The following is a 12,209-nucleotide window of genomic DNA, read 5'->3' as shown; positions in this document are numbered from 1 at the left end:
GTAGAAAAGATCGGTGAAGAATCCAGCTACGAACTGGTCCGTTTGGTACAATTTTGTGAAACTCATGAGACACAATACGGCCACATTACCATAACCATGTTTATAGAAGAGTCTCAGGTATGAGACTTACTTCTAATGGTTGTATAAAATGAATGAATAAGTATGAAGCTATTTGTGAGATGATGGGATGCTATGTAATGATGTTAATGTGAGAGAATTGTATTTATGTTTAAAGTTTCACTAAGTCATTGGCACGCCCCCAGGGGGACAGACAGGACCTGGCGTCATGAGACAGCCTTTTTCTATGTCCCGAATAAAACCCCCACCTAGGTTTTCTATCACCAGACCAGCTTACCTCGATAACGAGAGGGCCAAGGTTTGAGAGGAGACCAGCTTACCTCGATAACGAGAGGGCCAAGGTTTGAGAGGAGACCAGCTTACCTCGATAACGAGAGGGCCAAGGTTTGAGAGGAGACCAGCTTACCTCGATAACGAGAGGGCCAAGGTTTGAGAGGAGACCAGCTTACCTCGATAACGAGAGGGCCAAGGTTTGAGAGGAGACCAAGCTTACCTCAATTACGAGATGGCTAAGGGTTGCAGACCATGCACTTCTCTTGCTGAACTTCTAACCATACCACGTGATTAAACTCTTAGACTATCGATACCGACAGAATAAGAACAAGTCTTTGATATTAATTACTAGTCTGCAGCTAGGAATTCGGTATCATTGAACGCGAAGACCGACAACCGCCGAAACATCTATCTATAACAACATGAATGTCACTCTGAACTATCCATTCTAACCACGACAGAGAGAGGGCGGACAGACTCTCCAACAGAAACAAACTTTTCAACAGAGATCCAGACGACACACTGAGCGTAAATATATATATTGATTGCAATTGTTCCTGAATGAGTGAGCGTTCATGTGCAAAGGATTAGCATTTCAATTGTTATAATTATCAACTCTGTAGTGCCTTCTCAGCTGACCCCCACTCCCCTTTTGTCGAACAAGCCGCCATGCCGGTTTAGCCCACTAGGGCACATTCCCCTATCATTTCTTTGTAACCATATCTACTTTGTTTGTTTTTGTTATACATTTCTGTGAATTACCTAGTTAGTAAATCAATGATTTTAAGACAATTGATGTATGGATGACTCATAGTGAAGACTGGGTTCATGCAGATAACCAACAATTTACAACGTTTGGAATGAGACTAATGTGAGGTAAATAATTCATTAATTCGAAGACTAATTGATCAGATATTAAAATATCTGAAAGTTATATTAGGAAAATTATAACTTTGTAATCTGAATATTTTCCTTGGTGCCCCAACTTCCTAGTTAATTACAGTTACATGATTAATCAGGTTAATCGCGTAATAACAATTAGAGAGTTATTTGATAAATACGTCTTCAGTTTTAATGATGCCAAAGTCACGATAGCTGGCATAACTGAAGTGTATAACATGCATAAGGAACACTTCACGTTTAAATGGATAATATTTACATTTACTGAGTGGGTGAGCTCCATTCCTAACAGGCTGATCAGATTAAATTTCAGCCTCAGAGCTTGATCTGATTCAACAGCAGCATCAGAGGCTGATAAATCAGGATTGTGCCTCGTTGGCTGTTTCATAGTTAAAGCTCCTTGCAGGCAGATTAGCAGTCAGGCTGCTGCCTTGTAGGCTGTCTGCAAGGAGCCCACTGTGAATTTCAATATTACGCACAAAACATGAAGTGTCCCTTATAATTATACACATATCAGTTATGCAAGCTAACAACCAACATAAGTAATAAGCTAGCTAACAAGACTACATAGCTAATTAGCATGCAATTGGCTGTGGTCTTAGGAAAAGAATGCAGCCTGGAGACAGTGCTGCCTGTCAAGCATCGTTCAAGGCTTACATCATTGCGATCAACACAGCCACAGGGCTCCTTGAGGTGGTTGTGCATCTGAACAAATTAATGGATGATGAATGGTACTTTTGATTATCTCGTAATCTCGACAAAACTTTTACCACAATATGAAATATTATTTGTATTCATATGTCTTCCTCTCTGGACTTGTGTAGCTAAGAGAGGACATTTTAAAATAAAGCTTTGATGGAAATTAAGCCTTTGAAAAACAAACTAAATGCCAGCAGGAGGACAAGCTTGATTTTAAAGTGGAACTGACTACGTTTTATCAACATAAAATCTTATAAAAAATCTGTTAATTTACACCCCCAGGATGAATGACAATATTTATTTTACATTTTCTGACAAGTGAGCACTTAGATATGGTAATTTTCAAATTTTCATACAATGTTTGGGAATAACGTATAGTAACACACATGAAAATTCTATAGCTATATAGAGTGGGAAAGCAGCCATGTGTTTGGACAATTAATAGACACTGCAGTAAATAAAACCTAATATAAACATCGGTCTTGTCCAGGACCGGCGTCTAGGCAGACCGGTGCGCCATAGCCAATTGGAGCAATACAGTAGGTCTATATGAAAATAAGCCATTTTCTACAGAAGCCTGCCAACATTCACTTTGAACTGGACTGTGTGTTTACAGGCAGTAGCAACAGCGCAACTTTAGAACGTTACTCGCCAAAAGCCACAAAATACACCTGAATGGATTTCTGCAAATATGTAAATACCATGGGAGTCTTCTTACATTTTGGAACTTAGTTTTATTAAGCAAACAACCATGAAAAGGTATGCCCTCTTAATCAGTTGCCTATGCACATAAACAACAAGAATCACAACTTATGCTAGCCAGAGCGAGATGAGCTCAAATCTGAAGAGGGAACATTAGATAAATCCTCTCAAACTTGCTAGTTGGCTGCCAAAATTGCAATGATAAACGATGGGGAATAGTAGCCTGCTCATCCTTCTGCAGCTTGCCTGCCAATGCATTCTTGCCTCAACCTACATTTTGACAACTGAATGGGAACTTGCCTGCCCGCCCATTTGATCGATCACCAAACACATTTGATTGACAACTAAGAGATGTCTAATTAAATTGTATTTGTCACATGCGCCAAATACAACAGATATAATCATAACCAACAATGCAGTTCAAGAAAGACTTAAGAAAATCTTTATTAAATAAACTACTGGGGGGAAAAAGTAACAAGAAAATGACAACAACGAGGCTATATACAGGGGGTAAAGAGACTATGGATAGATAATAAACAGCAGTAGCAGCAGTGTAAAATCAAAGGGGGGGAGGGGGTGTCAGTGTAAATAGTCCAGGTGGCCATTTGATTAATTGTTCAGCAGTCTTATGGCTTTGGGTTAGAAGCTGTTAAGGAGCATTTTGGTCCTAGACTTGGCACTCCGGTACCTCTTGCCATGTGGTAGCAGAGAGAACAGTCTATGACTTGGGTGACTGGAGTCTATGACTTGGGTGACTGGAGTCTATGACTTGGGTGACTGGAGTCTATGACTTGGGTGACTGGAGTCTATGACTTGGGTGACTGGAGTCTATGACTTGGGTGACTGGAGTCTATGACTTGGGTGACTGGAGTCTATGACTTGGGTGACTGGAGTCTATGACTTGGGTGACTGGAGTCTATGACTTGGGTGACTGGAGTCTGACAATTTTTGGGACCTTCCTCTGATACTGCCTAGTATATAGGTCCTGGATGGCAGGAAGCTTGGCCCCAGTGATGGACTGGGCCATATGCACTACCCTCTGTAGTGCCTTACGGTCAGATGCCGAGCAGTTGCTATACCAGGCGGTGATGCAACCGGTCAGGACGCTCTCGATGATACAGCTGTAGAACTCTGAGGATCTGGGTACCATTGCCAAATCTCTTCAGTCTCCTGAAGGGGAATAGGTGTTGTAGCGCACTCGTCATGACTGTCTTGGCGTGTTTGGACCATGACAGATCGTTGGTGATGTGGACACCAAGGAACTTGAAACTCAACTGGCTCCACTTCAGCCCCGTCGATGTTTGTGGGGGCCTGTTTGGCCCTCCTTTTCCTGTAGTCCACGATCAGCTCCTTTTTCTTGCTCACATTGAGGAAGAGGTTGTTGTCCTGGCACCACACTGCCAGGTCTCTGACCTCCTCCCTATAGGCTGTCTCTTCATTGTAGGTGATCAGGCCTACCACTGTTGTGTCGTCAGCAAACTTAATGATGGTGTTGGAGTCGTGTTTGGCCACACAGTCATGGGGGAACAGGGAGTACAGGAGGGGACTAAGCACGCACCCCTGCTAACTGTGGATAACAGTCGTTCATGTTCAGCATAGCTAGCGAAGCGATTCACATTTTCTGCGAATTAACTAAAAATGGTACCTGCATTTCGAGCTGTAGCCATCGAAAAACGATGAGTGGTAAAAGTCGGTCGCTCACCCCACTCTTCCAATGACATGACATCCTCCCAGCAGCTAGCTAGCTACCTAGCTAATGTTATGCTCTGTGTTTTAAGCTAAATAAATAAATAGCTACATACATAAATAGGTATGCTAGCCCAGGGGTGTCAAACTCAAATCAGCGCACAGGCCATATTGACAAAACACAACAAATTTGCGGGCCAGACATATCCTTTTTGCCTTTACAAAAAAAGACCCAAACTGGCCATTGTTTTCTTAGAAAAAATGTGTCCCTTTATAAATATCCACTTATGTATATACACGATGCTGTATATAGCATTTTAACATATTAAAACAAAGATATAAATCATATTTGTCCAACCTTCGCTGCTGTGCTTGCAGATGCATAATATGCTGTGGCTTGTCTGTACACTTCCCCTCGGCTGAGCGCTGTAACCTGGGGCACACGAAAGCAGCGCAATTGAAGTTAAATTCAATTGAAGTTAAATTAACTGATGCGAGACTCATCAGGCTGTAATTTCATAAAGTAGATGACTCAAATGTTTACTCATTTATACTCGCTTGTGTGTCCTATTGAGTTTGACACGTGCACTAGCCTATTAGCCCCGTTATGGCGGACTTCTGATCATTGCCCTTGCTAGTTTGATTGTGTTGACATTCTCAGCCTTCGTTACAGTCGTCCATTTTTGTTCAAAATATTGAGTGATTGAAACATCTCGAATGGGTGGATGTAGCAAACAATGTACCCGACCAGATGTGATTTACAACCTGATAGCAGTATTTTTTGGACTACCAAGAAATGTATTGGTGATTTATATTAAATAATACATAGAACTGCTTCCATCTATTCAGCCAACAATGCGTGACTGTAAATCATGGACTTTTGAGTTAAATATAACCTATTTTTAACAGCTCTTATAAAGTTGGTTTTGGAACATAAATTGGGATTTTGATATTTTTGACTGATATGATTCCACTTTAAAGCGTGACAGAAAAAAGAAGGTGTAACAAATGACATTGAATTTCCCCTGCCTAAAAAACAACAGCGAATACATGGAGATATTGAGCCATGACTCCCAGAGCAAAGCAGAAAAATGACCCACAGGTGATCAGCCAGACACACAGTGTTTTACAGAGCAATAACTTATAACCATAGTCCACAAGACAGACACCAACATGCATGTAAACAAGACAGACAATCCTCACTTCACCTAGGCCTTTAGATTCAAATCTTTGGTACAAGTGCAATAAACCAATTTCAAATAGGCCCTATACAGTATATGGCCCAAATACAACGGACATAAAACCACCGCAATCACTTAGCAAGATGACTGTGTTACTCTGCTACAGAAAGGGCCAGGAGAGGAGATGAGGGAGAGGACAGACAGAGGCAGAAAGAGAGAGAGAGACAAGAGACCCCAGCAACCAACATTTCCCTGCAAGCTAACTATGTCACACTATCCATCTCTGCAAAGCCACTTAAAAACCTTTATAGTTCTAAAACATATTATAATCTAAGGCACTGCATCTCAGTGCTTGAGGCGTCACTACAGACACCCTGGTTCGATTCCAGACTGTATCACAACCGGCCGTGATTTGGGAGTTCCAAAGGGCGGCGCACAATTGGCCCAGCGTCGTTCGGGTTTGCCCGGTGCAGTCCGTCATTGTAAATAAGAATTTGTTCTAAACCGGCTTGCCTAGTTAAATAAAAAATATTTAAAAATGTAAATAAATAAAAACACAATACTTTACTACCTAACATTCCACTGTATATGCACTGCAGCAACGCAGAAAGAAGTGCACCATAGAAAACTGTCCCTCTGGTGATGTGTTGATGTCCACTGCAGCCAAATTCAGCCTCTAGAAACATTCCGAGAAACACTGTTCCACCCATTCCAATCCCAAAACCCATCTGTCTGGAGGAGAGAAAGAGACTAAAGCACGTGTCAAACTCATTTCACGGAGGGCCTAGTGTGTTGGTTTTCACTCCTCCCTTGTACTTGATTGATTAATTAAGATCAGTAATTAGTAAAGAACTACCCTCACCTGGTTGTCTAGGTCTTAACTGAAAGGAAAAACCAAAAAGCTGCAGACACCAGGCTCTCCTGAGAATGAGTTTGACACCCCTGCTGTAACAGAATGCACTGGTTTCTCAGAGTTGTTAATAGAAAATGGAAGCAAGTAAGTTTGCGCCACTATTTCTTTTTGCTTTTGAAAATAAAGTGGCTGAGGAAAAAGTTCTCTGAACTTACTGCTTCTTTGTTTTCCTTTCTGTCTTTAACTGTGGCTTTAGTCAGTAGAGAGTGGCAAGTAGCCTACAGAACAGAGATGAGCACAAACAGGTCACAGCACCACACACACACACAAGAGCAGCCGCCAGCACAGCCCTACTACTGACCAGCATTGTGTGTGCGTGCGTGTGCACGCGCACGTTTTTTTACAGGCAGATTTTAGCACAATGGTAGTAGTATGGGATTGTATCGAGCGAAGGGACATCGATATGCATCAGCTTCACGCTCTGTGCGATTTTGGTGTTGTGTCCAACAAAAAACATGAGTGGTTCCAAATCACCCTGCATTCATCTCATTATGATATCGAAACATTTGATGTGTTGCTTTAAGTCAGTATAGAGAGAAAGTCAGTTTTTGTGGAAGCAGAGGGCAGCGGTCTCGGCTCATCAGACATGCAGATGGAAACAGGAAATAGGCTAGTGGAGTGTGTGTGTCCATACAGAGGTGTTCTTTCATGGAAAAGTTAGGCTTAATGGAAACGGAGGTGTGTGTGTAAGCAGTTTATTGACAGTAGGGACACTAGCTGCTTTGTGGTGTCTTGATGTTGCTGTAGTCAGGTAATTCATCTGCATATGTTCCCCCTTTTCAAACCGCCACCATTGAAGGGAGAGTCCTTAATCTGTTCTGTCACAGTACATGAGGAGCGAACACGTAGGAGAGGACAGAGTACGTATAGGAGCAACGTTAGTGGAAAGTCCGAGAAAAGTAAGAAGGTTGTGCCAGTGTGTGTATTAGAGCGAGTAAGAGACGTGGCCTAGTGCCATTATTAGCACAGTGTGGAAGAAGAAAGCCAGTGGCTTGTAAGGGTGTAGGCGACAGCAGCACACTCTACCCACCCAGAGAGCAGCGTGAGGCCAGAGGTGGGGAATGAACCTACCTGGTAGAGACAGTGACACACACTGCGTAGCTGTGGCGGGAACTCGCTGGAGGAGTTGATAATGGCCAGGAAGAACCGGTCTGTGATCTGGAGAAGGTTCCGCTGGTTCTCGTCAAGGTTCTCTGACTGTTCTAGTCTACAGAGAGGGAGGGTGGTGAGGATAAAAAGAGAGGAGGGGGAAGAGAGAGAGGAAGGGGAAAGTCCGACAACTGTCGTTCACTATTGAAATAAAAAGTTGATCATTATGGTAGGAGACTTTAACAAAGTATTAAGTACCTCAATGGACTGTAAAGGTAATCACTCTACAAACTATCATCACCGTGCCTTTAAATAAATCACAAATATTATGGACACATTTGAAATAGTGTATATTTGGAGACTAAAAAACCATGACCTAGTGAGATATACATAGAGGAGACTTAATCAAGCTAGTCGTCTTGACTACTTTGTCTCTTCCATCAAAGGTTAAAAAGTTTTAATAGGAGACAGAATGCGATCGGATCATCATCTAATTGGCCTTCACATAACTCTTACAGATTTTCCACGTAGACGGGGATATTGGAAATTTAATCTAAGTTTCCTGGAGGACAACTATATTTAACTAAGACAAAATCATTTATAACTGAATTTTTCTAGTAGGTTCAGCAAATCCCCTTATTGTTTCGGATACATTTAAAATGTACCTTCAGTGGTCATTCAATTCATTATTCATCAATAATTAAAAAAGCAGTTTCTAGCTAGAGACAAGACTAACAAGGGAAATTCATGAACTAAAAGTACAGTTTTTTATTTTAAATTTGCAGAAACTCGTTACTGAAGACGAATCTATGATTCTCCGAATAATATTTTAAAAAAGGAAGCAAATTATTTTAGGCAGACGTTCTCTTTTCCGTCTCATCCTCTCCCACTGAATGAAGATTACGGTAAGGAATTCTTTCCAAATAATACAAAAAATGGAAAATTAGTGCGAAGGCCAAATTACAGAGGAAGAACTTTGAGGCTTTTAAATCCTTTCAGTCTGGAAAAACCCCAGGGTTTGATGGCATACCTCTACCTCTATAAATACCTCAATAAAAAGGTATGTCAAACCTTTTTTGAGATACCAAAAACTCCATTGTTAGATTGTTTTAACTACTCCTATAGAAATGGTAGTCTGTCAGGTACTCAGCAGGAAGGTCTGATTTCTATATTATTAAAACAAGTCCCAGATGGCATATATAAAGACCCAGTCTATCTAAAAAAAATGGAGGCCCCTTACACTTCAATGTTGTGATGCAAAAATACTAGCGAAATGCATAGCGCTCAGAATTAAAAAGGGTTTTAATCAGGTATTGTTCATCCTGATCTTGATCCGATTATCTCCAATATATTGGCGATAATATACAACAACTACTAGAAATAATAGATCATGAAACATCTAAGAAGCCAGACCTGGTATTTACAGCGGATTTTGAAAGGGCATTTGATAAAGTAGAACTGGATTTTATTTATAAATGCCTGGATTTTTTCTAATTCGATTATTCTCTTATAAAATGCATAAAAATAATGTATAGCAACCCCAGGTGTAAAATAGTAAATAACGGCTACTTCTCAGAGAGTTTTGAATTGGCAAGAGGAGTTAAACAAGGGTGTCCACTGTCAACATATCTATTCCTTATGGCCATCGAAATGCTAGCTATTAAAAGCAGATCCAATAACAACATTAGAGGATTAGAAATCCAAGGCTTAAAAACAAAGGTGTCCATGTATGGCGATGACTCAAGTTTTATATTAAGTCCACAAGCTAGATCCCTGCAATGTCTCATTGAAGATCTAGATAACTTTTCTGGACTCTCTGGACTAAAACCTAATTATGATAAATGTACAATATTACGTATTAGATCTTTAAAAATACAACTCTTACATTACCCTGCAGTTTACCTATAAAATGGGCTGACAGTGAAGTAGACATACTTCGTATTCATTTCACAAAATATATAAATTTGCTCTCCGCAATGAATTTCAATAGAAAACTTGTAAAAATAGACAAGATCCTGCAACCATGGAGAGGTAAATACCTGTCTATTTATGGAAAAAATGGCATGTTTAACTCCTTAGTCATATCGCAGTTTACTCACTTACTTATGACGTTGCCTACTCCTGACGATTCATTTTTCAAATCAGATGAGCAAAAAGATATTTTGCTATATCTGGGACGCTAGACTAGACAAAATAAAAGTGCCTATCTATATAATGAATATGAATTGGGTGGGTTGAGATGTTTAAATACAGTTGAAGTCGGGAGTTTACATACACTTAGGTTGGAGTCATTAAAACTCGTTTTTCAAGCACTCCACAAATTTCTTGTAAACAAACTATAGTTTTGGCAAGTCGGTTAGGACATATACGGTGTTCATGACACCAGTAATTTTTCCAACAATTGTTTACAGACAGATTATTTCACTTATAATTCACTGTATCACAATACCAGTGGGTCAGAAGTTTACATACACTAAGTTGACTGTGCCTTTAAACAGCTTGGAAAATTCCAGAAAATGATGTCATGGCTTTAGAAACTTCTGATAGGCTAATTACATTTACATTTTAGTCATTTAGCAGATGCTCTTATCCAGAGCGACTTACAGTAGTGAATGCATACATTTCATAAAACATTTTCCCCCGTACTGGTCCCCCTGTGGGAATCAAACCCACAACCCTAGGCGTTGCAAACACCATATTCTACCAACTGAGCCACAATTGACATCATTTGAATCATTTGGAAGTGTACCTGTGGATGTATTTCAAGGCCTACCTTCAAACTCAGTGCCTCTTTGCTTGACATCATGGGAAAATCAAAAGAAATCAGCCAAGATCTCAGAAAAATAATTGTAGACCTCCACAAGCCTGGTTCATCCTTGGGAACAATTTCCAAACGCCTCAAGGTACCACATTCATCTGTACAAACAATAGTATGCAAGTATAAACACCATGGGACCACACAGCCGTCATACCGCTCAGGAAGGAGACGCGTTCTGTCTCCTAGAGATGAACGTATTTTGGTGCGAAAAGTGCAAATCAATCCCAGAACAGCAGCAAAGGACCTTGTGAAGATGCTGGAGGAAACGGGTACAAAAGTATCTATATCCACAGTAAAACGAGTCCTATATCAACATAACCTAAAAGGCCGCTCAGCAAGGAAGAAGCCACTGCTCCAAAATCACCATAAAAAAAGCCAGACTACGGTTTGCAACTGCATATGGGGACAAATATTGTACTTTTTGGAGAAATGTCCTCTGGTCTGATGAAACAAAAATAGAACTGTTTGGCCATAATGACCATCGTTATGTTTGGAGGAAAAAGGGGGTTAGCATGCAAGCCGAAGAACACCATCCCAACCGTGAAGCACGGGGGTGGCAGCATCATGTTGCGGGGGTGCTTTGCTGCAGGAGGGACTTGTGCACTTCACAAAACAGATGGCATCATGAGGTAGGAAAATTATGTGGATATATTGAAGCAACATCTCAAGACATCAGTCAGGAAGTTAAAGCTTGGTCGCAAATGTGTCTCCCAAATGGACAATGACCCCAAGCATACTTCCTAAGTTGTGTAAAATGGCTTAAAGACAACAAAGTCAAGGTATTGGAGTGGCCATCACAAAGCCCTGACCTCAATCCTATAGAACATTTGTGGGCAGAACTGAAAAAGCAAGGAGGCCTACAAACCTGACTCAGTTACACCAGCTCTGTCAGGAGGAATGGGTCAAAATTCACCCAATTTATTGTGGGAGGCTACCCAAAACGTTTGACCCAAGTTAAACAATTTAAAGGCAATGCTACCAAATACTAATTGAGTGTATGTAAACTTCTGACCCACTGGGAATGTGATGAAAGAAATAAAAGCTGAAATAATTCCTTCTCTCTACTATCATTCTGACATTTCACATTCTTAAAATAAAGTGGTGATCCTAACTGACCTAAGACAGGGAATTTTTACAAGGATTATATGTCAGGAAATGTGAAAAACTGAGTTTAAATGTATTTGGCTAAGGTGTATGGAATCTCCTGACTTCAATTGTATAAAAGCACTCAACCTCTCTTTCGTTTTTCTCTTTAGTTCATTCTCTTGGTTGTTGGTGCATTGGGGGGTTCTTGGGGGTGTGGAATGGAATAAATTGTATTTTGGTTTTTCTTGGGGGGTCTGTGGGAGGGGTCTCGAATGGTTGAGGGACAGCTATTGGGGAACCTTGGAGGGTTGGGGTTCACGTTTTTTGGCCTGGTGGGAGATCTGTCAACGTGCCCTTGAGCAGCGATTTGACCATGGATGCTTCTGTGTGTCGCTCTGAATGGGAGTCTGTTGGATGACTGGTATGATGTAGTTGTTGAGCGGCTTCACTGCAAGTATATTGTATGTTTCAGATATTCAATAAAAAAATACTTTATAAAAAATTCTGAATTGCGTTGGTAACTTCCATTTCAAATGGTTACCCCTAAAATTGCTCAAATCGACATGCTATCCTTTACCACCACACCAGGCTACCAGGGTGGAATGCTTCCGGTTAATGTTCCTACCTGGTTGTGTCCACCTCAAAGCTGATGCTGTGCCACTCTGGGGTGGTGACGACCCCTTTAAGTAGAGGCTCCAGGAGCTTCTGTAGGTACGCCGCCCCGTACACCTGACACGGAGAATTTCAACATTAAAATGCATTTAACATTTCAGGCTTGGTGCGA

At 40.9% G+C, this 12,209-nt stretch overlaps 1 protein-coding gene across 5 annotated transcripts in view; it reads right to left on the bottom strand.

Annotated features, from left to right (window-relative positions):
• LOC115163585 (neurofibromin) overlaps window positions 1–12,209 on the bottom strand; it is a 103,060-nt gene that overhangs the window by 66,739 nt on the left and 24,112 nt on the right. For 4 of the 5 annotated variants that reach the window (XR_003869777.1, XM_029715588.1, XM_029715589.1 and 1 more), the window contains exons 27-29: window positions 12,051–12,154; window positions 7,504–7,639; window positions 6,588–6,650 (exon numbers count right to left, since the gene is read on the bottom strand). Coding sequence is in view for 4 of the 5 variants with exons in the window: in XM_029715588.1 (XP_029571448.1) it covers window positions 6,588–6,650; window positions 7,504–7,639; window positions 12,051–12,154 (303 nt within the window). In the remaining variant the exon portion in view is untranslated. The remainder of the gene's footprint in view (window positions 1–6,587; window positions 6,651–7,503; window positions 7,640–12,050; window positions 12,155–12,209) is intronic. The other variant, XM_029715590.1, reaches the window with a different exon arrangement.

Source organism: Salmo trutta, chromosome 26 (assembly GCF_901001165.1).
Source record: "Salmo trutta chromosome 26, fSalTru1.1, whole genome shotgun sequence".
Classification (NCBI taxonomy): domain Eukaryota; kingdom Metazoa; phylum Chordata; class Actinopteri; order Salmoniformes; family Salmonidae; genus Salmo; species Salmo trutta.
The sequence above is the reverse complement of the archived record's forward strand: the minus strand, read 5'-3'. Positions and strand labels throughout refer to the sequence as shown.